We start from the raw sequence: 27,078 nt of genomic DNA on the forward strand, positions 1-27,078 counted from the left end.
ACGTCATCAATTTTAAGTGCATTCAGTTGCACTGTTGTAAAGGCAGGAGTGACCACTTTCAAGTTCTGTATATGTTGGAACTGAAATCCAAAACTCTGTATTTAATTTTCTATCCAATTGATAATTCTTCCCATGACATGAATTAATTGTTCTTATCCGTACCTATTGTGTCACCCTCACGTGTTTTTAATGTGCCATGGAGTAAGAACAGACACAAGTCCTTCTCTCTTAATGTGGAACAAAATTGTCTGCAGAAGCTAAGCCTTTAGAGATTTTCTGAAAAACAAACAAAAGCTGTGTCTAGAAAGTAAGGGTGATGTGAATAGAGCATTTGGCCCTGCAAGCCAAAGAAAGAGGAGTATTGTCTTTAAAAAAAAATTTTTTTTCGAACTGAGCTTAAGATATTCACCTAGACTGATTTATGAGAGTGGAAGTGGAAATAAGGGCAGGGGTTGGATTTCCTCAAGCATATTCTTTGCGCCCCTATATGTTGCACTTACTGCATTGATTCAAAGCAAAAGGTGTGTTTTACAAATGCTTAAGGCATGTTCCTGCAATATTTCATTATATGCCAGTGTGGTCATCATCCCCTGCAAAGTAGCAGTGTCTAGGAACAAGTTATCATCCTGAAATAATAAAGGCAATTCATTTTATTGACATTTAAAATACATGAGAACATTTATGACCAAACTCATATATATTTCTCACCGTGAATTTTTGGCATTAATTATTAAGCCTGCTCCAGGGAAGGATATGTTTACAACATTATGAAGCAGATCTTTCTTTTAGGTTAAGAATGTTTGCATTTGGAAGGAAATTACTGTGTCAGTTAATTTGCCCTAGTCTCTGATGACATCTCTCTGCAACCATCAACATTTTTCTTCATGGGTTGCATTTGAAAAAATATGTGATATTATATTCTATACTATACTGTGTTTAATATAGTAAAATATTACAATTTAGACCTTCTTTAACTAGAATTGGCTGAGCCACATTTCATTTGAAAAAAAATGTGACAGCTAGTAAAATATAATTTACAATAGTCACTATTGGACTTCCCTGTGGCTGATATCATTGTAACGTCACTATTACCTCACGTAAGATACAATAACCAAGTAATACATTAGCTGGCATGCCTACAAAGACAATATATTATTATTATTATTATTATTGTGATATTTTTGACTCCTCTATTTTCACAGCAGTTTTCAATGGATATTTTTGTGAGAAGCTGAGAAACCCTGTAGAATACATCAGTCCCTAGAGTCCTTTCCAGATTAAAAGGCAATGGTCCTGTATTTATAGATCAAGTGAGTAAAGAACCTACTATGGGATCATGCATCCTAAAATTCTCAATCTATACAGTAGGATCAGTTACTGAAATAGCAACTTTCAGCACCAGAACTTGGAAAGTTTAAAATAAGAAAAGAGGTTTTAAAGTATTACTTTACATTATTAAAATCATGCCAACAGAAAGTGGATAGAAAGAAGTTAGAATTGGCTGAAAGAATGAATGTTTCCTATCAGACATTTCTGTGTTCTTTTTCCAATGCTTCCACTTACTAATTATGTGTCCTAGACCTAGTTTCTGAATTCTCAGAGCCTTATCAGGGGAAAAAAAAAAACAAACTCTTTATGTCTTCATCTCTAAAACAAATTTAACAGTATATCCCACATTGGCAGTGTTGAGGATTGTGTGAGGTTATGTGTTAAAAAAAAAAAAAGTTCAGTATAATATCCAGCATGAAGCAAATCTTCAATAGCTATTTCAATGCTCAGACTCATCTCCTTTCCTTTCTTGTAATCCAACTAAAAGAAATATTTCCAACCTACTGGGTTAAGAAATTGGTTTAAAATTCCCCTGAGGACTGCACTTATTTCAAAATGCTCAGATATATTACTATTTTGTTTAGTGTTTCAGGGAACATAGTCAAATTTAGACTTGGTCCTGGTTGCATGGTTCTTATTTAATAAGAGAAGTGGGATATATTCTAAGTATAAAAATAGGAGTTGCAATGATTATAAAAGTGATGAGTCATAGAGAGGATCCAGAATTACATTGGTGGTTTGGAGGACACTGGATGTTAGGGAAATTGTCCTGGAAGAAGTGGGCCCTAAACTGTACTGTGAAGGAGAGAAAACAAATGATGAAGCAGAGAAAAGACGTTAGCCAGAGCAAACATTTGGGTTGACAGGAGTATCAAGATCAACTGGAATGAACATGGCTCTCAATATGGGCAGATACCCACCCAGACAGATGCTGTTCAGGACCATTCTTCCCGATGATTACTCAGAATTCTCAGTTAATACCTGAGGCAGCCCTAAGCCAGGAGTCATCTACACTTGAGGCTTTTTTTTTTTTTATTTCCCTCACTTCTCTCCATTCCCTCCAGATAGGCCTGTCCTTTACTCAGTACTGCAATATCCTCCTCTCTGTTTTTAAAGTAGACTAAGCTCATCTGACATAATAATATTTACTGTATAATATGAGTGTAGTTATGAAGTACAAAATCCACATTATCCCACAAAAGTACTATTAAAAATTTCAACAGTATTACTGGAGCTATCCCAGAATCCACTAATGAAAATAAACACGACCTGTAAACAAAAAATAAAAATTGAAAAAATGACAGTTGTCTATTCCAAGGAATGAACTAACATACACTCGAAAAATAAGGTAAAGATGGTAAAGCAATTGCATATATGTTTATTGAAAACACTGTGAATTGAGTTATAATATAAAATTATCTAAGCATTTGCTTAGATAATAAAATACTTAGCTGTAAAAAATATTACCTTTGGAGATACTTTATAATTTATGATATGAAAAATTTTAGTCACAGATTCTATACATAAAAACAATATTTTCCTTTGAATGTTTACACTGTTTCAGAAACAGAAATAGGAGTTAATTTCTATGCTGAAACATCATGCTTGAAACTCTTTACAGCTATTATCACAAAACACCATTATCTCAAAACATTATCTCAAAACAACATGCTTGAAACCAGCCCAACTATTTCTTATCTGAGGAAACCATAGTTTGTATTCCATTAGGCACCAAAACATAAAAGATAATCATTGCAAAAAATAAATATATGTGTGTATTTTTCTCTTTGAAAATATTTTATATTAGAATAGTCTTATTTTTAAAATATGCGTGTAAACTTCGCTGAATTTAATGTTTTCATTATACACATCTAGCAGGTTTTAGTAAACCAAGTAGGCAAATAATGACTATTACTTATTATCATATCAATAAGTAATCACACACAGAAAGTAAACTCAAACAAGAAAGAATCACAGTGTCCTCTAGGTGGTAACAATATTTGCTTCCTAGTTAGCATCTGAAGACTTCCAAGTTCTTTTAGAACCATACATCCAGTTTATATCTCAGATTTATCAAATGTGAGTCAGAGATCTCTGGTAAGGAGGTTTAGAGTTGTGACTGCTAAATGTAGGACCTTCATCCTCTTGCCACTGCTAAATTTAGGACCATCATCCCCTTGCCTTTGAAGGATAGAAGTGAGGAGACACCTGTCTCAAACACTTACCATCAGCATCTGATCTATGCCACCTATGTAATATATTTCAGGAAATGATAGTCCTGCTGTGTGGATGCTAAGCCACTGTGACCCTACATATCTTGCTAGAGAACTGCTGTTGCCTTTTTTAATAGACCTATTTACGTTGCAAGATTTTTTTTTTTTTTTTTTTGCTTTTTTAGGGCTGCACCCACGGCATATGGAGGTTCCCAGGCTAGGGGTCAAATTGGAGCTGTAGCCGCCAGCCTACACCACAGCCGTAGCAATGTCAGATCTGAGCTGCGTCTGCGACCTACACCACAGCTCACAGCAACGCCGGATCCTTAACCCACTGAGCAAGGGCAGGGATCGAACGAACCTCATGGCTGCTAGTCAGATTCATTTCCACTGAGCCACAACAGGAACTCCTACCCTTGGAAGATTTTAAAGTTTTTTGCAGCACTGAATATAAACTACAAATTTTGAAATCAGGATTAAAAAGTGTTGGCAGTGGACCTACTGTGTATCAAAAGTCTTACATACATGTGAGCCCTTTGATCCAAGAACTCTACTTCTGAAAATGTAAAGGAGATAATTATGTATAAACATGTAATTATAGGGGTCTTCATTTCAGAATATTTACAACAAAGAAAATGTGTTCTCTAAGTGTTCAAAAATTGACAATAAGTAAAATATCCAAAATAAGACAAATAAACTGTTTTGCAATCCCAATAAAAATGATATTCTAAATATACTTATTCACGTGAAAAATGCCCATATAATAGTTATATGAAAAAATGAAGGATAAAATAGTAGGTTAAATATGTGATCCCATTTTTTTATTCCATCTATACATATATATATGTATAAAACCACTATACATTTAGTGGTTCTATACACACACACACACACACACACACACACACACACACATATATATATGGTTTTCTCTAAGGGAGTGGATTATGGTTGAATTTAATTTTCCCTAGCTATATTTTCTAGTTTTATTCAATTAGTATATATTACTTATATAATGAAAAGTTTCAAATTAGTACTATTAAACAATGAAAAAATTAAAGTGCAAAATAGAAAAGTTTTCCTGTTGCCCTCTCTCCTGTAGCTTAAAATATACAATATAGAGAAAACCTAATCAAGCATATTAGAATTAAAACAATCAACGATAAGCACTAAGAGTTCCCGTCATGGCTCAGCAGTTAACGAATCTGACTAGCATCCATGAGGATGCAGTTTCGATCCCTGGCCTTGCTAAGTGGGTTAAGGATCCTGTGTTGCTGTGAGTTGTGGTGTAGGTCACAGATGCAGCTCGGATCCCATGTTGCTATGGCTGTGGCGAAGGCCAGCGGCTACAACTCCAGTTCAACCCCTAGCTTGGGAACCTCCATATGCCATGGGTCCGGCCCTAAAAAGCAAAAAAAAAAAAAAAAAAAAAAACAATAAGCACTAAAGCAATACAAGTAAAATTCAATCGCACTTGACCTGGTTAAATCATTATAAATATGTATGTTATATCATGAAAAAAATTACCAGATTTAGGAGTTCCCATTGTGGCGCAATGGTTAACGAATCCGACTAGGAACCATAAGGTTGCAGGTTCGATCCCTGGCCTTGCTCAGTGGGTTAAGGATCCGGCGTTGCTGTGAGCTGTGGTGTAGGTTGCAGACGGGCTTGGATCCCACGTTGCTGTGGCCCTGGTGTAGACCAGTAGCTACAGCTCCAATTAGACCCCTAGCCTGGGAATTCCATATGCCGTGGGAGCGGCCCTAGAAAAGGTAAAAAGACCAAAAAAAAAAATTTACCAGATTTAGAGGAAAGGTAAGTGTGTATGACTTTCTGCTAAATTCCTGGGTGATGATGGGCAAGTCACATTTACAGATGTTATATTCATAGAAAATGGGAGTAGATGATTTCTGAAAGCCCTTTCAACTCTAATACTCTATCAATCACTGGAAAATCCTCTTATCTTTGGTAATGTCCTTGACCTCCCTCAGCCATAGAAGGGCCCATACCAGTTTCAGCAACTGTGCACAAGATCCCCTGGGCAGGGCCTGTGTCTTGCATAAATATTTTCACTTTAAATAAGTCTCTTTCACATAATAACAATTCAATAAATGTCCGGTAATAAATCGTTCCTCTTGTGATAGTCATACATCCATGACCTCAGGAAACCTAGCCCAAGATATTTTCAACCATTTGATTGATTTGTCTGCACAAATGGCAATGGCTACTCTGGTCCAAGATCCAAGACCCTGTATAAAAACTAATTATAGCAAGATGTAGTACACAGGCTTAGAGTAAGCTGTTTTCATTCAGTTCTCAACATAAGAGAACATGGCCCCTCAAAGCCACAGGATACCACTGTTCTTATGCTGTTAAAGCTCTGAGACATCTTCCATAGTGCCTCTGTTTGATCCATCTTTCTGGTTCTGCCTTCCCTTTGTTCTTCAGAGGAGCATAAAATTGTTTTGGTAATTTCATTAGCTTCAAAAGAAGCCAGAGTAAGTGTGCTGGTTAAAATATTCAGTAAGCACATCTGTCAGCATATTCCACGTGAGAAACAAAAGACTAAGGCTGCAATCATAGTTTCAGAAGCTAGCAACAGAGTGGGTAGCTAGAGCAATCCACAGTCAGCAAACCAACAGGCCAATGTCATGGACACTGAGGATAGAGTGTCTCAGAGCAGACAACTCCCAGCTGGGCATGGCAGCACAAAGTCAAAATGGCAGGAAAGAATGGGACCTGAAGAGCTGTCACTGCATCAAACTGATGCAAATCACATTCCTTGTTCCTCTATAAATCGTATTTATTTTTATTTTTGGATTGGTAAATGGAAAACATGACGTGATTTAATTAATAAAATTAATCAAAACTTTCAAGATGTAGTGTGGTAATAATTTTGCAATATATATACATATCGAATTATGGTGTACACATGAAACTAATATAATGTTATATGTCAATTATACTGCAATAAAAAAAGAACTTTCAATTTTATAGTTACCACATAGTACTTAATGCACTGTAACTATTTAGCAAAGCTAAAGATATTCATGTAACCAGAATTATATTTACTTTTAAAAATAAGGATTAAGAAAGACATCAATTATTAAAATAAACTCGGTAAATTATTTTAAGTAGAAAGATACATTCACGAGGGAAAAAAACATCTATGGAGGCAATTGTAAATGTTTCCTGGGAGTTTTAATATAAAAGTCATGGGTTCAGCTCCTGGGTCCCTTTAGTACTCCATACTATGTCATAACGGACTTGGGTTTGCAAACCTTTTGTGTTTCAACCATAATCAGTTATGTGAGTCCAATCAGCAATGTCCAAAAAGGGTCTGTTTAATTCTTAGTTATATAGAGAGACTCCAGATATTATACATGGGTATGTGCAAAATACACTTTTTTTTTCTTTTAGGAATATACTATCATTTATAAACTCAAGTAAGTATCATTATGGCTATGCAAAAAATACGTAATAATACCTCTAATAAAAGCTTCTTTTGAGAAGTAAGCTGTGTTGGTTGCATTTATGTTGCATATATATGTGTCTGTTATATGGACATAAGAGTATAAAATGTTATAGAAACAGACCCTAAGTATGGAATTTGAAGAATGCTACTGACGCATGAGAGTCTAGTTAAGATGCTGCTTTTTACATGAACATTCCAAGTCACCCCCTGGGAGCGATTTTTTTTTTTCCTCTCAAAGATCCTTCAAATTTCTATTTTTACCTTTATTCTTTGTGTTCTAACTATTGTGTTATGTACTATAGGGTTTATTTTAGAAAATTTATTTTTCAGTAGACTATAAACTCTTTGAGGAAAAATATTTGTAGGCGTTCCCTCTGTGGTACAGTGGATTAAGAATCCAACTGCAGCAGCTTGCATTGCCACAAGAGCACAGATTCAATTCCCAGGCCCCCTCAGTGGTTAAAAGGATCCAGCACTGCCAAAGCTGCAGCATAGGTTGCACCTTTGGATTCAGTCCCTGGCCTGGGAACTTCCACATGCCTGGGGTATGGTGATTTTAAAAAAAAGTATAAACTCCATCCATACACATATACATTGCTTATCATGTTGTAAACACTTAATAAATGTTTGTTGGAGGAAATGATACCTTCTTTTCTCCTAGACAGCTCTGGATTTGAAAGTACAATAGCCTTTATAGCTTTTATTTATTCTGATTTTCTCCCCAAATGGACCATCCTGTAGATCTCAAAATCCAGGGAAGGACATCAAATAGAATTGATAAAAGGTACACAACTTTTCACTAAGTGATCTGGAGAAAAGCAATGTTCCTTGGCCCCTTGTAATTCTCAGTCATCTCCGCACATGACTTGTAATTAAAGCACATATTTTCTATCCAAATAAGAAATTCCATCACTGTGAAAAATGTGGAACAAAGGGAGTTCCTGTCCTGGCTCAGTGGTAACGAACCTGACTAATAACCATGAGGATGCGGGTACAATCCCTGGCCTCGCTCAGTGGGTTAAGGATCTGGCGTTGCTATGGCTGTGCTGAGGCTGGCAGCTACAGCTCTGATTAGACCCCTAGCCTGGGAATTTCCATACGCCGTGAATGTGGCCCTAAAAAAACAAACAAACAAACAAAAAAGTGGACATGGCAATGACCATCAACCGGAGATGATGAGAACTTTGGGGTAAAACACATTGATGAAATAGGACCTGGGCTTTCACCTAGATTGAGGCTTGGTCTACTGAGGGGTGAGAGCTGTGTTGGTACCCAAATCAGAAGTCAGTGGGTCATAGAAGAAAGAGCACTACACTGGGTATCATAAGCCTAGATGCCAGTGCTAATGTGCCACTAGGTAATTCTTGACTAGGGAACAGCACTTAATATCACTGGTCTCAGGATATTTTACGTTCTCTTACTTTATAAATAAAGGATACATGCAGTATTTGTCTTTCTCTTTCTGACTTACTTCACTTAGTATGAGAGTCTCTAGTTCCATCCATGTTGCTGCAAATGGCATTATTTTGTTCTTTTTTATAGCTGAGTAGTATTCCATTGTGTATATATACCACATCTTCCGAATCCAGTCATCTGAGAAAAAAGAATCTATACATGTATGTGTAACTGGGTCACCATGCTATACAGCAGAAAGTTGACAGAACACTGTAAACCAGCTATAGTGAAAAAAAATGTATTATATAAAAAATAAAATAAAAGATACATGCACCCATATGTTTGTTGAAGCACTATTCACAACAGCCAAGGCATGGAAACAATCTAAGTGTCCATCAAGAGATGAATGGATTAAGAAGATGTAGTATATATACACAATGGAATACTACTCAGCCATAAAAAAGAACAAAATAATGCCATTTGCAGCAACATGGATGGAACTAGAGACTCTCATACTAAGTGAAGTAAGTCAGAAAGACAAATACCATATGATATCACTTATATCTGAAATCTAATATATGGCACAAATGAATCTTTCCACAGAAAAGAAACTCATAGGCTTGGAGAACAGACTTGGGGTTGCCAAGGGGGAGGGAAAAGGAGTGGGATGGACTGGGAGTTTGGTGTTAATAGATGCAAACTATCTCATTTGGAGTGGATAAGCAATGACATCCTGCTGTATAGCACAGGGAACTATATCTAGTCACTTGTGATGGAACATGATGGAGATAATGTAAGAAAAAGAATATTATGTGTGTGTGTGTGTGTGTGTGTGTATGTGTGTGTGTGTGTGTGTGTGTATGTATGTATGACTGGGTCACTTTGCTGTAGAGTAGAAATTTTCAGAACACTGTAAATCAACAATAATGGAAAAAATAAAAATAAAAAAGAAAATAAACAGGTAGATAAACTATAAAAAAACAAAGACTTTAAACCCAATATGCTCTGATGTTTCTACAAAATATTAAATTTTATGGCTACAAATCAAATACATCTGAAGCCTCTTGGTAACTATGCAAACCTAACCAGTATTTTGAGGATTTTTTTAAAGCCTGGTATCTGAGTCTGAAACAGATGCTAACAGTAATAAGAATAATAGCTACTATACATTTAACAGATATTTGTGAGGGCCTACCTGGTACCGTCTACTGTTCCAGAAAATGAGAATATAGCAGAGAACAAAACATACCTGTTTTGACAGAGCTTATGGTCTGTGTCAGGGAGACGACATTTAATAAACATAATCCAGTATGTCTGATTGCGATGAGGACCCTGGAGAAAAATAACACAAAGACCAATGAGGGAAATGCCAAAAGGCATTTCAGAGCAAATTGTTGAATACTTTTTACAGGGCACACATTTTACACGTATCCTCTCATCACATCTTAACTACAATACTACGAGGTAATAGTTATTATTTCTCTATACACTATTGCACAGATCAGGGGAAAATGGGCATAGGGACATCAATTAAATTTCCCAAGAGAGAGTAAGTAATAAAAGTCCAGAACCCGTGTCCTAACCATTAGGTAGAACTGTCTTCTGCCAGACATCACAGTACAAGTGTTTAAAATTGTCATAAACCAAAATAAGCACACATATTCTATGCATTTAGAACTCTTTTTTCCACTATGTTTAACACATAAAAACTATTGAAAGAGTGTCAAAATTTTTAGAAGATTCCATCCTGACACGTGATTTTGGCTTAAATTAGTGTATCTTGGTATAAGTTTTGAATGCAGTGTGTAATAACCATAATTAAAAGATCAAAATTGAAAAAAAAAATCATTACCAAGGCTTCATAGCCTAGTCCTAAACCTTCAACATGCTAGGTTAGTGAAGTTTTCTAAATGAATAGACCTAGAATACCAAAATTATCTTTGTACATAAAGCCTGTTGAAGAAGATACAAGGATTCATGTTTCAATAAAACATAACATCAGTGTTATGACAGAATCAGATTTCACATAAAGCAGAGATACAAAGAACTATGGTTAAGTGCAAGTGTTCTATATTCAAACAGACCTGGCTTCAAGCTTGCTGTCTGACTAGCTCTATCTTCTTAGGCAAGCCTACTAAATTCCTTGAACCCTAGTTTCCTTATCTGTAGAAGAGGAATAATAATAATAATAATATCAACATTCTGTGTTTTGTGAGAATTTAAAGAGTTCATGTATTTTAAAGACTCAGCCCAGTTCTGGCCAATAGGAAATTTGCAATAAATGTTACCCACTGTGATTATCATGAATAAATGTACCAACTTGGGTAAAGGGGATTTGCATACCCAGAGAAGTTAGTATGATACCTAACAGGATACTTAATGTTCTTTTTCAGAGAACCCACTCTGCACTGAATGCTGAAGGAACTCCCCACTCTCCTTTCCCTAATTGCTGCCTCAGGAACATGCTTAGACTCTAACAGTTAACAGCAGTATTTCCAAACAGAAAAGGGCAATGACATAACTTTGACCTGTTTCCGTACATCTATTTACATAACTCAACTAATGAGTATCTTACAAGAAGAAAGAATGACTCCAGTGGTCTGTAAAAATAGCCATGGAGACTCAGTCCCCTTTGTTAACTCACAATAGCCACTGATGATCTGATCATTTCCTCTAATCTGCATTTGGATGACTTGAAGTCACTTCCCAGGAAGTAAACTCATGACATTCATTCCTTCATTCCCAATTTATACAGATTTCATCCCGTCATATCAACAGCCCATATAGCCAAAGAAAGGGCTTTCTAACACATTGTTTCATTGGTGTTTATGTGTTTCTACCCTAAACAGACAGATGCAGATTAAGCAATGCGTGTCAATCCCATTATGAGGCTGTGAAATGGGCAGAAGTTTTGCTACATACACATGCAATAACACACATTGTGAACATCCTGTTTACTTGGCTCGTCCTCAGATGATTTGGCTGTGGTGTATCAGTGCATTACTGACAGCTGGGAATTTCTCCAGTGGAACATGCCTTTCCTATGACAAACATCCAAATAGCAGTGGGAACACGTGTCTGCCCACCGTGTCCATACAAAACAGCACAGTTCCTCCAAATGCAGAGCATGTTGGGTGCTCGGGTTTTGTTGGAAAACCTCTGAGGGGCCCCCAGTGACCTTTAGAGGCTGCATGAGATAATAAATTCTTGGACCCCTATTTCCGGACGGCTTTGGGCAAGGTCAGGATGGCAAATATCCCACTTCCACAATATCAGATGTTACGGTAATTCCTTTTAGCTAATGTGTAAGAGCAAAGGAATGCCTTCAAACCTCATCTAGGCCCTGTGGAATCTGTTGAAAATGCATGACAGCTGTGGGCTTTGGCGAGGCTGTCTGTGAATGTATGAGATTTGGAAACAATTCAAAGCTAGAAATAACTGTACAACTCATAACCCTGCACCACGGCTTGCTCTCTCCCTCTCTCTCTCTCTTCCCATCACTCATTTCACACACGCTGTAGCTGGGTCACCATCTCATCCTCATGACTTTCATGCATTCTTCATGGCCGGGAACTGTGGGTAACATCCTCCCCGAATAAACACAGATGTGAAAAGAAGAAAGAAACAGGGGCGGGGGTCAGAGCAACAGAATGATTTTAATAAGGCACAAGAACAGGAAATTGAGAAAGAGCCTTTTTTTTTTTAATATCCAATTGGGAGTTGCGAAGCAGCAGCAAACTCACTTGTTTAAAAGCCCATCTGCAGTTAGAATCATCATCGAGCTTTCCAGTGATTTATAGAGGCTCTCATTTTCTTAAACCTGCGTTATTTTTAAAGGCTGTGACTATTTACACTGAGCTTTGGGGACTTTTACATGCATTTTCTGCCCCTCACCGTTCACTCTCACAACGAGAGTTTGCACTTCATGCTGTTGAGAAGCGTAGGATGATGGGGAAAGGACATAGGAGAAACGGGGTCCACTTCAAAACTCATTTCTAAAATCAAATGATGATTATCCAAATACCTCACTGATTCTGACGTCAAAATTCCTACTCTTATCATTTTGACTTAAATGTCATCCCACGATTTAAAAACATTCTGCAACCTGACTTATAAACAATGACATCCTAGGAAACACCGGCTCCTCTCCCATGACTTCTGCTGCTGCTAAGGACAGTTCAGTTGGCTCTCCACACCCATGGGCAGATTGGTTCCAGGACCTCTGCAGATGCCCAAGTCCCTTACATAAAATGCTGTAGCAGTGGGCTCCATCTCCACAGATTCTGGTTGGCCGACTACAGATGTGGAAATCACGGTTCCGGAGGGCTGAGTGTATGTTTAAAATATGACCTCTTGGCACAATCAGGTTATTCTCATACAGTTTTTCCTTTCTAGCTAACCCTGGCTTTGACACACATGGTGGCTGTGTGTCAGTCATTAATAACACAAACTCTTAAACAGCCCAAAACAAACTGCACATTATCATTATCCATAGTTTGGCCAAGGTAACCCCCCCCCAAGATGGAGGCTTTAAAAGTAAGGAATTATTTCTCCAGTTAATAATATCTCATCAATATCCTAAAATGAAACAAAACCACACATAACATATTTAAAAATAACTTAGGGCACGGAAAATAAGGTAAAGGGGGAAAAACAATTCCTACTGAGGGCATGAAAAACAATGTAAAGGGGGAGAAAACAATTCCTACTGAGAATGGGCTGGACGCTGTCAAGCACCTCATCAGCCAGCTGGATCTATTTAAGTGTTCAGAAGTGGAGAAAAAAATTACTGGGGCTATCCATGCACAAAAACTCCTAACACCTAACTTGAAGAATAGATTCCCAAAGAAACTCACTGGGGGACACAGATGCTTGCTTGGGGGCATTTACTCTTATATTAAGATCAATTCTAACAAGCTGGGTTATTTGGATTCCCAGGCCACAATGGATTAGAAACAGCACATTAAAGAAAGACAGTGCTCTGGTGGAGGAAAATGCACTGGCAGCTACCAGGAGCACAGCTGGCCAGGGAAAAGAACACCAAGATTTCCTATTGTGGCTTAATGGTAACAAATCCGACTATGATACAGGTTCGATCCCTGGCCTCGCTCAGTGGGTTAAGGATCCTGTGTTGCCAAGAGCTGAGGTATAGGTCACAGATGTGGCTTGGATCTGGCTTTGCTGTGGCTACAGCATAGGCCAGCAGCTGCAGTTCTGATTCGACTCGTAGCCTGGGAACTTCCATATGCCTTGGGCGTTGCCCTTGAAAATAACTTCAGGAGTTTTCTACCAGAAAAGAAAACCAGAGACAGATTCTGCTTCTATCCTTTAATACCTAAGAATGGAAAATTGGGAAGATATTACTCTATACACACACATATACACACTCACACACATACACTAACACATTCAACACTCCACACCAGTGACAGGAAGGGCTAAAAGGAGGAGTGTGCCTTCCATGTCAGTTTCACAGAGGGAAATTCATACAGTGATTTAGACAAGTGAGTGACTAGGCAAGACTGAGGAGAGAGGGACATTTCTTGTGTAGAGCACTTATGGACAATCAGCAAAAGGTAGAAATGCTTAGGGATTAGTTGTCTGAATGGAAAGAGAGCACTTGTCATCCTGACTCTCTTGTCTAGATGTCACATAACCTCTTCATAGCATTGAAATCCCCATGCCTCTTCATGACCATCAGGCAGTACACGAGCCTAGCTCTCATCATGTATCTATGACTCTACCTGCTTGTAAACTCCTGCTGGAAATCCCCCAGTGGACACCAGCACCACACCCCCTTCTCCTAACTACCCTTTGCATTCGTTTCCTAGGGCTGCCATAACAAATGACCACTAACTGGATGGCTTAATACAACAGAAATCTCTCTTCACATGATTCTAGAGGCTGAAGGTCACAAATCAGGTGTCAGCAGGGTCCTGGATTCTGAAGGCCCTAGAGGAGGAGCTTGCCTCCCCTCTTTCAGTCTCCCGTGAGTACAGGTGTTCCTTGATTGTAACAGTGTAACTTCAGTCTCTGCCTCCATCTTCATATGCCCGACTTCTCTGTGTCTGTGTATCTCTCCTCTTTTCAAAGGACATTCGTCATTAGATACAGAGCCCACCCTAAACCCATTATAATTCATCCCAAGGGCCTTAACTAGTGACAAATAGGGCAAAGACCCCATATCCAAACAAGGCCACATTCTGAGATTCTAGGTGAACAGATTTGGGGAGAGAGGGGATAGTGTTCATCCCACTACACCCATCCACAGAGTTACTTAAAAAAAAAAAAAAAAGCCCCATGTTTAATAGCCTGTACCTCTGCCTATGCATAAAAATGCCAATGATAGACATCTGTGGGAACAAAGTGGCTCTCATTCAACAGCCATTCTTCTCCCCTTCTTCCCTAGTCTTAGATACCCATCTCCAAAGGTAGCTGCTACAAGTTCCAGATCCTCACTTTCCCAAGCTTCCTGCAGTCAGTGACTCCATGACTCAGTTCAGACACAGAGGCAACAGAAATGCAATAGAGACGTGATGTACTTGGGAGCTAATAAAGCTGCGGCCCCATACTCTCAACAACCCCATACTCTCAACGAACCCAGCTTAAGACCTGGTGCCTAATTTGTATTTTATTGTTCTATTTATAATGTATTAATATTGTTCTATTTTTCTAAAAGAAGATCCCCCAAATTATATTTATTCAGGCCCCACTAAACCTAAAGTTCAGTGGTTTCCCTCCTGAAAAAAAAAAAAAAAAGAAAAGAAAATTTCACACAGGGAGTTTTCTTTCTGCCTCCTTTCTTCTTGCTTCAGATGCTGCCATAAGAATATGATTATTACAGTAACAGTGGCCATCTCTCTATCATGAGTAGAATGCTGAGAGAATACTGGATATTCTGCCCCTTGACATTTTTTAGTGCTGAACCAGCCCTGGAGCCATCTCCCTCCAGATTTCTTGTTACGTGAGAAAAATATACAATAAAAAGTTATTTAGGTTCTCTCTGTCATACAACAAAACGTGTCCTGATATAGCACCTAACCTAGGCTGGCCCAATTAGAGCCTTGCCCTGAATTTTTGGACTTGAGTCCCAAAAAGTCTTGTAAATGTCTCTCTAATAGCTAAAATCAAGAGCTATAGAATTCTGGGACATTTGGCTATCTGGATTCTTGCTATATGGATAAAATCACTCTATAGAAAGAGAAAAGAATGAACTTGAAACAGGAAGAGAAGCACTTTCTTTTAAAAGAGTATTACACTTGGCTAAGAACAGTATCTTTTTGGGGGGCCCATAATTTAGGAGCTCTGCTCACTCTAAACATACAAACTAAATTTATAAAAGAATACCTGGAAGGTCCCATTGTGGCTCAGAGGGTTAAGAACCTGACTAGTATCCATGAGGACACAGGTTCTATCCTGGCCCTGCTCAGTAGGTTAATAAGAATCTGGTATTGCCACGACCTGTGGTGTAGGTTGCAGATGTAGCTTGGATCCCTCATTGCTATATGGCTGTGGCATAGGCTGGCAGCTGCAGCTGCAGCTCCAGTTCGACCCCTAGCCTGGGAACTTCCATATGCTGCAGGTGTGGCCCTAAAAAGACAAAAACAAACAAACAAAAACCCTGAGATGTTTAGACACAGGGGAGGGATAGAGGCCACCTCCTCTCCTCTTGGGACATGTTTCCAAAGAGCACAGGGAACTCATCCTTCAGTGGGGGCATGTCATGGAGTTGTGTCCCTGTCTAATGACAGTGGTCAAAACAGTGTTGACGAGGAAGTGCACCTCAGAGTGCAGTGTTCCTGGACTCACTCCCTGCATCCCCTGAATCAGTCCTCAAAGAAACTCTCAGTCCCTGTGGAAGAAGAGCTTTGGAAAAAAATAAAAGAGTGATTCAAATTGAAGAGTCATAACATTGACGGTAAAGAAAAAAAAAAATTCCTCTGTAGGACTTATCAAAAAAATGTATCATAGCACAGAAGAATTTGTGCAGAGTGCTATAGCTAGAACTATAGAACCAAGAGAAAAACTGAAAGCAAATTTCATGAAATGTTCACTTCTTGAAAATATTCTAAGTTGGTTAAATTTTAAAATTTCCTATTCAGTCACCAAGCTTTTGTAGAAGTCTCATATTTTTCTTTCAGTTCATAAACATTTTTATTGCTAATATTGAGGCTTCACTCTATACCTCTTGACCTGAGTTCACATTTTATAGCTGAAAATAACATGTAGAACCTCAAAAAAAAAAAAAAAAACATAGCCTAATTGTTGAACTTTAGTTGGTTTTAGGTCAGAGGCCAAGAATCCATTAAATATATTTTTTTCCACCTAAAATAAAGAAATGCCCAGGTTGGCCTAAAATTTGGCCCTAATTCTCCACCGTATCTGGGGCCAAATTTTTTAGTTAATCTGGCACAGAGGTAGAGTTTTTAATGACACCTGAGACCAGGTGAATTTTCTTAATGATTTTACTGCTAAAATTTTATAAGGCTACAGAAAACAAAAGTTTTCCACTGCCTAAATATTCACTTAATGTTGTTTAAGGACAGAAAATAAAGTTTCTCAGAGTAAGTTATCAATTCGTTTGTATTTTAAACTAGTGATTTCCTCAAAGTAGGCATATGGTAATTCATGCTTCCATGTGGCTGAGGTCTCAGTTAAGACTTTGAAACATGGAATCAAAGTTCAAGTATGCCTTTCCTATTTAGTGATTTCTTCCATCCAGATTTCATAAGCCAAGATCAATAAGAATAAAATGTATGAGTGAATGGAGGTTTTGAAGCAACGGATTATTTAGACTGTGGTTGTGATTAAGACATAAGGTGGGGAAGTAAAATGAAATTCTATAAACTGACTTCATGAAGGCTAACAGTTTTTTTTTTTTTTTAACCCAGAAACTAGAAATTCCAATAGGAACATAATGTATCTTAGTTCTAAAACATTAGTAAATGGCTGAAAAGTAGAGTTTGATTCCCTTATCGGGGAAAAATTATAAAAGATAAATTTAAACCAGTCTATCTTCCTTCCAAGATACATTTATATTCTAATTTCCATCTGAGGATTAAGTTCACAAGTCTTTAGCAAGCTATTTCTGTATTACCAATACCTAAAACACACAAGACGTGCATTCTGTCCTTCAAGGTATGTAAGTAAAGTGAACCAAGAAAGCACAGGCAATATCGAAGAGGAAATACCAGCATACTAAATAATCTGTAATCTAAATACTAGATTGTACAGAATGAAATAGGTCTTTAGAGACTATTTTTAAAAGTCGTTAGCTAAATTTTAAGGAAAAACAGGTCTTGTGCTAGAGACTCACTGACGCCTATTCCACCCTTACTGAATGACTGTTATTTCTTGGCACCATGTGAAGTTGTGGAAAGTCAAAGATGACAGAATCCATACTCTTTAGGCAAAATATTTATGGGGAATGCAAACTTATACTGAGGGTGGGGTTCTTTTGTGGTGCATCAGATTAAGGATCCTGTGTTGTCACTGCTGTGGCAATGATTTGATCCCGGGCCCAGGAACTTTCAAAGGCAAGAGGCACAACCAAAAAACAAACAAACAAACAAACAAAAAACAAAACCCATACACAGAAGGACAAAAGACACTAAAGTTCAGCAAGCGATAGATATATGTTCAGGGCACAACGTGAGCACAGAGAGAAGGTACCAGCCTCAGCCAGGAGTGGGAGTGGGTGGGGAGGTGGCCAGAAGGAAGCTTACACAACAAACACGTGAAAAGGAAAGGGAGGCCATGCTAGGCAGAGAAGCCAAATGAACAACCAAAACAATGAGTTGCAGTGGGCAAGGTTTGAGGGCGAGGGGCAAGGTGGGGACCAAGAAATCAACAGGAATACTGCTGAGAAGCACTGGGAGGCAGGGATGGAGAGCTGAGCCGGGGGCTGGACACGGATGGTGTGGTGGGTTGAATGTAACCTTCCAAACGGTCCATCTACATAGGAATCCGCCGAACCCGTGGATGTAAACTGTTTAGGAAAAAAATTCTTTGCAAAGTTGATTAAGGACCATGAGACAAGGAATCATCCTGGATTCTCTGCGTCTGCCTCCTACCTGATGACAAGTGTCTTATGAGACTGAGGCAGAAGGATATTCAACACAGAGGAGGAGGCACAGTTAAGAGTGGAAGGCACTATGAAGACTGATGTGGAAACTGGAGTTTTGCAAATAAAAGTAATTGAACAATGCCAACGGCTACCAGAAGCTGGAAAAGACAAAGAACAGATTCTCCACTGAAACGTAAAGAGGAGGCGGGGCCTGACTAACACCTTGATTTTGGACTTCTGTCCCCCAAAACTGGGAAAGAATAAATGTCTGTCGTTTCGATCCCCCCAGTTTGTGGTAGTTTGCTATTACAGCCCTAAGAAACTAATAAGAAGGACTTCGAATGCCATACTGACTTCAGGCTCGCTGATGCCCATGACTTCATTTTGCTGTAGAGACTGTTTAAAAGTGGGATTACAAGATTGATAGAGCTCCAGCAGGGATTACAGGGAAGGAAACCTTTTGGTAAACTAATATAATTAATTCAAGAAAGAGATCATAAGTTTTCTGTCAAATGTATAATTTTCAAAATCTCAAGACAATGTACTTCTCATATAGATTCATAGGCAAAATTTTAACACATTTATAAGGAAATCAGCAAGACGCAAAGTCAGTATGTCTTGCTGGCTCATTATACTAAAACATACTAACAAATGTATGTAGAGGCAGTAAAAAGAAGAAAGAAATTCAGAATGAGATTGCAATATTACAGCAAAAACTATTTATTTTCCTTACGGGCCAGATATCCTTTGAATTATCCTCTTTACGCTGCTGAAACAATTGCGTTAGTACTATAAAAACTAAATGTGCACCTTCTTTGTTTTCTACAAGCTATTATTTATGCTTACAGAGCTGCAAAATGTTCTCATGGATACCAACAAACAACAAGTCAAGGAAGGCTATGTTCTTAAGACAGAGGACTTGTAGGGAGTTTGTTAGACAATGCAGTAGCATGAAAGCATACCGTTATCTTTTTGCCTTACTTCCAAGTTTTGGATAATTTTTTCATAGCATTTGAGACTTAAGTTGATTCAAAAACAGAATGGAAAACATGTATTTTAGAGAAAAAATTTTCTTTTTGCAAAGAAAAAACTCACAAGACTAAAACTTACCTCATTGTTAGGAGAATGAAATAAGCAAATGTGTACAGAGCCCTTGGAGGAGCACCCCCTCCAATATTCAGTCATTATTTCACGTTATCCTGATGTAATTTGTTTGGAAAGTCTTCTAGGTGGATATATTTTTAATAAAGTGCATTTGTATTCCTGTGTTCAATAAGCGCTGAGCAGCTACTGTGTGTATAAAGTTACATGATACTTTCCTTCAAAGACTTCATCATATTGCTAAGGTTTGAACGTGTTAAAGCTTTAACACATGACATAATAAAAATGATATAATATAATAATTGTTCACTATGTTTAGTCAAATCTCAAAATGTATGGTTCCCTTTTATCTAGGTCCTAAATGTGCAGTTTCTCAGAGGATTTTTTATTTAATGCAAGGAGTTAGCGAGACATGATTAGAAGGCTAACAAAATACTAGATGTCATAGATGCCCAGGAAGGAGAATCCTGATTTTGCTTAAGTAGAATGTAGAAGGGACAAAATTAGGGCTTGATGAATTCCATTCACGTAATTTATGCTCAAAACAGATTTAGTAATAAGATGAACTTCCTTGGAAACATGATACAAACAGAAGTCTGTGTTGGCAGCTAATGAAAAATATAATCATAATCTTTTTTATTAAATGAAACAGTTTGATGATTTTAAAAGGAACCATAAATGTACTAGCAACTTCTATTTTAGTGGCTACACAGAAAAGAATTTTATGTCAACTTATACGATTTAAGTTTGATTTTAACATTGGCATTTGCCCAGTACTATACATATGATGGGACAAACATAGGAAATTTCTTCCCAGGATGCTACTGCTGACGCATGATTTCAATGAAAGTGTTTAAATTTAGTTCCCACAGTGCCTGGTTCACAGCTATTGCAGCATTTATGGTATTGCACTATAATTTTTCTTACTCCATCCCACAATGGAATGTTAGCTTCTCAAAGATGGAATCCATGCTGTTTTCATTGAAAATAGATTTCACAGTGCCTGACACACCGTAGGTTCTCAATTAATAAATGTTAAATTATAAAGGAATGTATCCATAAATAAGCAAAAGATGCGGGGGTATTCTGCCACAAAATGAGCTTAAGATAAGCTTGCTAAATTATATAGATAATGATACCTCCAAAAGTGATTTACTTCACTTTGTCACTTTTTTTTTTTGTACCTGACTATACAAAAATTCCCCCAAAGGGAAATATTATTGGAAGTTTTTGATTCAAAGCATCAAAGCACTTACACGGATGTACAGAGATACACATTGAAGGAAACCAAGATATGTCACCAAAAAAAAATACACCACTTTGGCATATTGATTATTTTGAATGGAAGGCATTTAAGAAATAGCAGGTGCAGTGATACTCTGACCCTCCTGTTTCCACTGTCTCAGGCATTTCCTTCTACAGATGACTTGATATACATCAATCACCCTAGTTCCAAGGCACATGAGACTGCAATATTGACTCTGTATTTAAAGAATAGCTGGGCAGGGATGATTAATTAGGGCTTAAGATCAAGATATTTAAGCAACAGCCAATAATCAAGGTAAGTCCCATTTTAGGGACTACAGAAATCAAGGAAATTTAAGTAATTTGAGGAGTCTTGATTAATCAGGCAGATGTTAGTGGTCAAAGCAGATGATAAATCCACCGGGATATGTAGGAGGGCCAGAAGCAGGAAATCTGGTCAGTGAAACATTTATAGTTATCGCCATTTTATAAGGAGGCTGTCCTATTCAGTGAAACTTTCTTAGAATTTAAGGAATTCCAGGAACCTTCACGTCTGTTCTCCACAAGCAGAAAGAAAGAACTGTGTACTTCTGTGACAGTGCATGTCTACACAGATACAGAGGGTTCAGTAAGTGAAACATGATGTGAAGTCTACTATTGAAGGTGAAAAGTAAATGCTATTTCTGATCCAAGAATACCACAGCAAATCTCTGAAAAAAATTAGAATGAATTTTTAAAGTAATTCTTTTGATTAGCTCCATATGCCAAAGTCCCAGAAATATCCATTAAAATGCACCAGAAAAAGAACACAAAGTTTCAGCCACACTTACATTCACCTAAGCTAGATAGACTGCCTGTTAAGTAAGCTTATCTTGAATTCTCCATTTCATTTTACAAATCAATTCACTCAGCTCGTTGATTCAAGATGATGTGACCCAATACAAAATGTTGTTACTTAATCAGGAAAGATCCAAATCCCTTCAAAGGATCAGCACGGAGCAGGACCTCTGAGGAGCTCCTTACAAGGTGAAGGGAAACTGGTGACTCAAACTTAGAGGGTTTCAAGAAGTCACCACAAGTTTAAGGAAACACAATTCTCCTGGCCACGTGATAAACATAAAATACTTTGAATGTGGTAATCTCTCCACATAGAATATAGTTCTTGACACACTTACTCCTTTGTCCAATTAATTCATCTTATTTGCCCTTCCAATTCCAGCTCGAATGCCTTTCTTTCCTTGAGGAAAGGCTTATCTCATCCTAAATAAGCTTCCTTTAGTCCACACTCACGTACAGTCTTGTCTCCTTCCTTTATGTCACATACTTCAACTTTTAACTTTAAATCTATTCTACAGTTACTTATTAATGTCTTTATTTATGAATGACATGGTAGAGACTATGTCTATCTTTGTGCACCATGTTAACTCTGCCTCCTAGAATACAGCTTTTCATTTGCTACAGTTCAAAAATATTTCTTGAGTGCATGAACAAATGACTAGATAAATGAATATTGTCACTAACAGAAGCCACTTCTATACTTTTAATTACAACTAAAATAAGTGGAATACAATCCAGCTGTCCATAAAGACTGGACAAAGGGAAAAAATAGCCTGGGGGGGAAAAACAGGGTACAATGAAAGACAAATACAAACTACTAATAAAATTTCTGCTTTCAGGGAAAAAAAATCAATTCAAGTCAGTGGCTCCTCTTTCCTTAGGCAGTACCTCCTCTAAACCCAGTTACTAAAATCAGATCATGTAAGAAACAAAGGAAGATGATACGGTAATTGAGCCTTGCCAATGGAGGAGGATGCTTTAAAGGTGGTTTTAGTCATGTTCCCATGATAGCCGGCAGTGGTGTCCCCCTCTGGAGCTTCCCAGTCATCATTGTGACGAGGAGAGTTGGAGAAAAACTCAGTGAAAATGATTAAAGAGCCAAAAGACAGACACCATGATGAAAGCCTAAAGGAATCGGGATTATTTCATCCCCAGAAAAAGTTGGCAGATTAAATAATGGAATGGTATGGATGGCAAGCAGCTGTTGTACATTCCCAGGAGCAAAGGTAAGGGAGGAGGGCTTCAAGCGGGGCCTAAAGAAAGACTCTGTCTCCCTCCCACTCCAGCCCCACATACCTTCTCTCCCAAGGCCCGGGTCTCAGGTGGCCTCCCACTTCTCAAAGCTAAGCCTCTTCTATCACTTTACTCAAGCCTATCATTAAAGACCATTATAAAAATTTTTCTCTGACTATAGAAGTTTGGAGAAAACTCTCCCACGTGGCCACTCTCACTCTGCAGCAATTATTTGAATCTATATTTTTCTGAAATACATTTGATTAAGACAGGAAGCCCTAAAAGGACCTCCAATTTCTTTAATGTCTTTGGTCAAAAGCAACGATGTTTGGTATAAATGACACACACTTTCCATAATATTGGGGATATACACACACCAAGACAAAATTTTTAGGGGCACAGATGCCAGATTGCATTGTTGCCTATTGGTTTAAATCTAAATTCCTTTTCCTATCTTTTTAAGCTCTCCAGAAGTTATGGTCCTGCTCGAAGTCAGGTGAGTGAAGATGGAGAGAATGAGCCTCTCACAGACTTACACTAACATATCCTTGAAATAATGTAGGCTTGTCAGTGCTCACTGAACCATTGGTGATAATCAACTTTATTGCCTGAACTTTCTGTCTGAACGCTGGGCTCTTTTCTCCTTGCTAATCCTGGCAAGGAATGAAAGGACTACAGAAACACTCAAAGAGAATGAGGATAGGTAGTACTCAGAACATCTTATCTGATTTCAGTATTTATAGCCACTGAAAGACCTGAGTAATATTTTCAAGCAGAGTGACTATTTTCCTTTACCAATTCACCAACCCCAAACTATCCTTAAGAACCAGTGTCTTGAGGCTTTATTCACACAGTGTACAAGAATGCTTAATAGACTGCACTAAATTCGGGGTGAGGTATGAGTTCTTTCTCCTATTAAATAATACTGTCAACCACACACTCAACCAGGTACAGAATTACTCTCTCTTTTTTTTTTTTTTTTTTTTTTTTTTTTTGTCTTTTTGTCTTTTTAGATCTGCACCTGTGGCATATGGAGGTTCCCAGGCTAGGGGTCTAATCAGAGCTGTTGCTGCTGGCCTGTGCCAGAGCCACAGCAACGGCAGATCCAAACCATGTCTGCGACCTACACCACAGCTCACAGCAATGCCAGATCCTTAACCCATCGAGTGAGGCCAGGAATCGAGCCCTCAAGCTCATGGTTCCTAGTCAGATTCGTTTCTGCTGTGCCACAGTGGGAACTCCCAGAATTACTCTTAAGAGTCATTGGAAATCTTAAAGGCTGGCAAACAATTTATGAAAAGTTCAGCAATGTAATATTACAAGAACTCAAGTAAATGTATATTAATGTCAATAAATAAACAACATATCAAACTAGCATAGAATCAAAACTCTCAACTACTCTTATCTAGGATATTTTAAAGACCCTTAGCAGAGTCACAATTCTTTATGAAGACAAGATGGAGACATCTCATGTTCTTAAAATTCTAAGAATGACTTATGATTTGAATTTTAGTTGTGTGTGCCTGTATGTATATGTATGTGTATTTTAACGAAGTGGATAGGTTCTATTCATTTCTATATGTGTCAAATTTTTGAAAATATATAAGAAGATCTATCTACTTCACACTGGAAAATTAGAGCCCAAAGGGAAAAAAATATGAAAAAATTAATTAAGAGGGAACTGACTATAATATGACCTGATTTACAATCTTAAGTGTTCAAATATTCTAATAAGCCACATAGATCCTTTGTGTGATTTCATTTTCATCACACAGAAGTGAACAAAACAAAATGTATGAATAACAAAAGCACTCACCATCACTCAATTAAAAACAGATATACACACACACAGAAAAAAACCAATTAACTTTGGGGCTCGGTGCTAACAATTTTATTTCACGTGACCAATTTTTGTTGCATTTTTCTAGAACCAATGAATTTGAGCCTACCACAGTGTTTCATCTCTTGGTCTATATATATGGAACAGATTGGGGGGGGGGCGAAATGCCTATGTCAGAGTCCAACTAGAAAGAATTTGTGCAATGCTTCCAAGTTTCTAATTGTATAAATATTCATGTTTCCAAACTGCATGTAATAATTAAGGTAGTGTGTTCTACTTCAAGAAAACCCATATTTCATATTGGATGTTACCCACGCTAACACGGACAGAAGTGCATTTCTGTGCTCTGTTACACATGCTTTCACTTAGTATCTAAAAATGATATAGCCATGTGATAGGCAACCAAAAAAAGCAAGTTGATGGAAAAAAGCCTTGGAAATATTTTTTTTAATAAATGTATATTTTTTATTAAAATAGATTAAATTTAACCAGATTAGGACTCCCTTCTCAAAGCAACCTAAGAAAGTTTTACCCAAACTAATGATAATCAAAATGACACCTTATCCATGTGACAGAGTAATAAACGCCCAAGAAACACAACTCCCTGGCCTTGCTCAGTGGGTTAAGGATCCATTGTTGACATGAGCTGTGGTGTAGGCTGCAGACATGGGTCGGATCCCACATTGCTGTGGCTGTAGTATAGGCCTGCAGCTGCAGTTCCAATTCGCCCCCTAGCCTGGGCTTCCAACAATTGGGCTTCCAACAATTGGGCTTCCAACAATTGGGCTTCCAACAATTGCCCAAAAAAGCACTGAACATTTCATGATTGTCGCTAATCCTTCTTGTCACTGATAACTATGTGATATACACAGCAGAAGACAACATCAACAGCCAGATCTCCCCAACTTCCATAAGCACATGAATTAGATACTATCTTATCGGTCTTTTGTGTTTTTCCTCATCCTTATTATTCTCCCCCTGCAACTTCTTCTATATCCACAGTCAAATAAGGTAAATGGGAGAAGAGCATGCCACCTAAAATTTCTGGATAAATGAAACTAAAACTACAAAATTAGGGAGCTGAAATGGGAGAAATGAAACTGTTTTTCCATATTATTTCCTCTTGTTGGGCTTCCAACAATTGCCCAAAAAAGCACTGAACATTTCATGATTGTCGCTAATCCTTCTTGTCACTGATAACTATGTGATATACACAGCAGAAGACAACATCAACAGCCAGATCTCCCCAACTTCAAACCTATGTTTCTTCCCACCATGCCAAATTCCCTTCCTTTGGGAGGCTACACTGATGCTCCAAAATGGTGTGGCATTCCAGTGTTCCAGCAGAATTAAAAGAGTAAGCAAAAAAAGGTTTGCATGGTCAATAGAACCCCAACCAGAAGACAACTTCTGGCCTATTTGGGAACATATTGCTAAGGTCAGTCATTCACAACACAAATACAATCCCGTGATTTTACAAAATAGGGTCCCATCCACAAAGCTAATAAATTTAAAGGATCATATGAAAAGAGATCTCCTTTGGTTGCAGTTATGTACATAAGAGAGAAGCAGAGGTCTAGTCTCAGGATGTTTATATGTGGAAAGGACACAGAGGGTGCACAGGCAGTCCAGGTGAATCATATAGCTCAGGTGGCCAGCCTAAGGTCAAGGAAGGGCACAGTGTCAACCTCACCCATTCTAGGGGCTAAAAAATGTCATTTAAATGTGAATAGCCATCCTACCTCACAGTCAGGTGTGTCTTCAAGGCCAGACCCATCTTTATTTTGTATTAAACCACGTATAGCTCTGTTTATGGCTCTGTCCATCAAGAGCACCAAGATCTCTTCCTATGCTCTAGACAGACCAGCTGACACTACTTAGATTAACAGACCAAATAAATGACTCCCGTGTTTCAAAAAGTTCTACTCCTATACAAAAGGAGAGTTTTCCTGTTTCTTATTGGCCAGAACCCAGTTAAATATTTATGTCCTTAATACTAGAATATTAGCGTAATTTTTGCTAAAGCATATATTCATGAAAGAAATTAATGCAAAAGAGAACCTTCAGTTTGATTTACAAGATAGTCTAAGAAAATGAGGATACTTGAATGACACTCTAACCACATGGATTTGTAAATTACAGCAAATTGATCTGGTATGATTACTGAAGCTTATTAATGAAATTCCCCAGAAAGTAGGCCTTAGAATTATGTCATAATACATAAAATAACTTTAAAACTGAGGTTATTCATGGTTTATTCTATTGTTCATTTTCAAATCATTTCCAGTGTCTACTAGCAACATTAATATGTTCCAAGAACTTGGCACATAAATACGCTCATCGT

At 37.9% G+C, this 27,078-nt stretch overlaps 1 protein-coding gene across 1 annotated transcript in view; it reads right to left on the minus strand.

The window, feature by feature from the left end:
• Positions 1-27,078, minus strand: part of LOC146400966 (uncharacterized) — a 401,653-nt gene that overhangs the window by 65,353 nt on the left and 309,222 nt on the right. Inside the window, exon 3 of the mRNA XM_084971134.1 lies at positions 9,662-9,744. Within this exon, the coding sequence (XP_084827260.1) occupies positions 9,662-9,744 (83 nt within the window). The remainder of the gene's footprint in view (positions 1-9,661; positions 9,745-27,078) is intronic.

This window comes from Sus scrofa, chromosome 8 (assembly GCF_054392235.1).
Source record: "Sus scrofa isolate SSC_HxYL_T2T_F1_AM1 chromosome 8, Sscrofa_HxYL_maternal_Yorkshire_Landrace_v2.0, whole genome shotgun sequence".
Classification (NCBI taxonomy): domain Eukaryota; kingdom Metazoa; phylum Chordata; class Mammalia; order Artiodactyla; family Suidae; genus Sus; species Sus scrofa.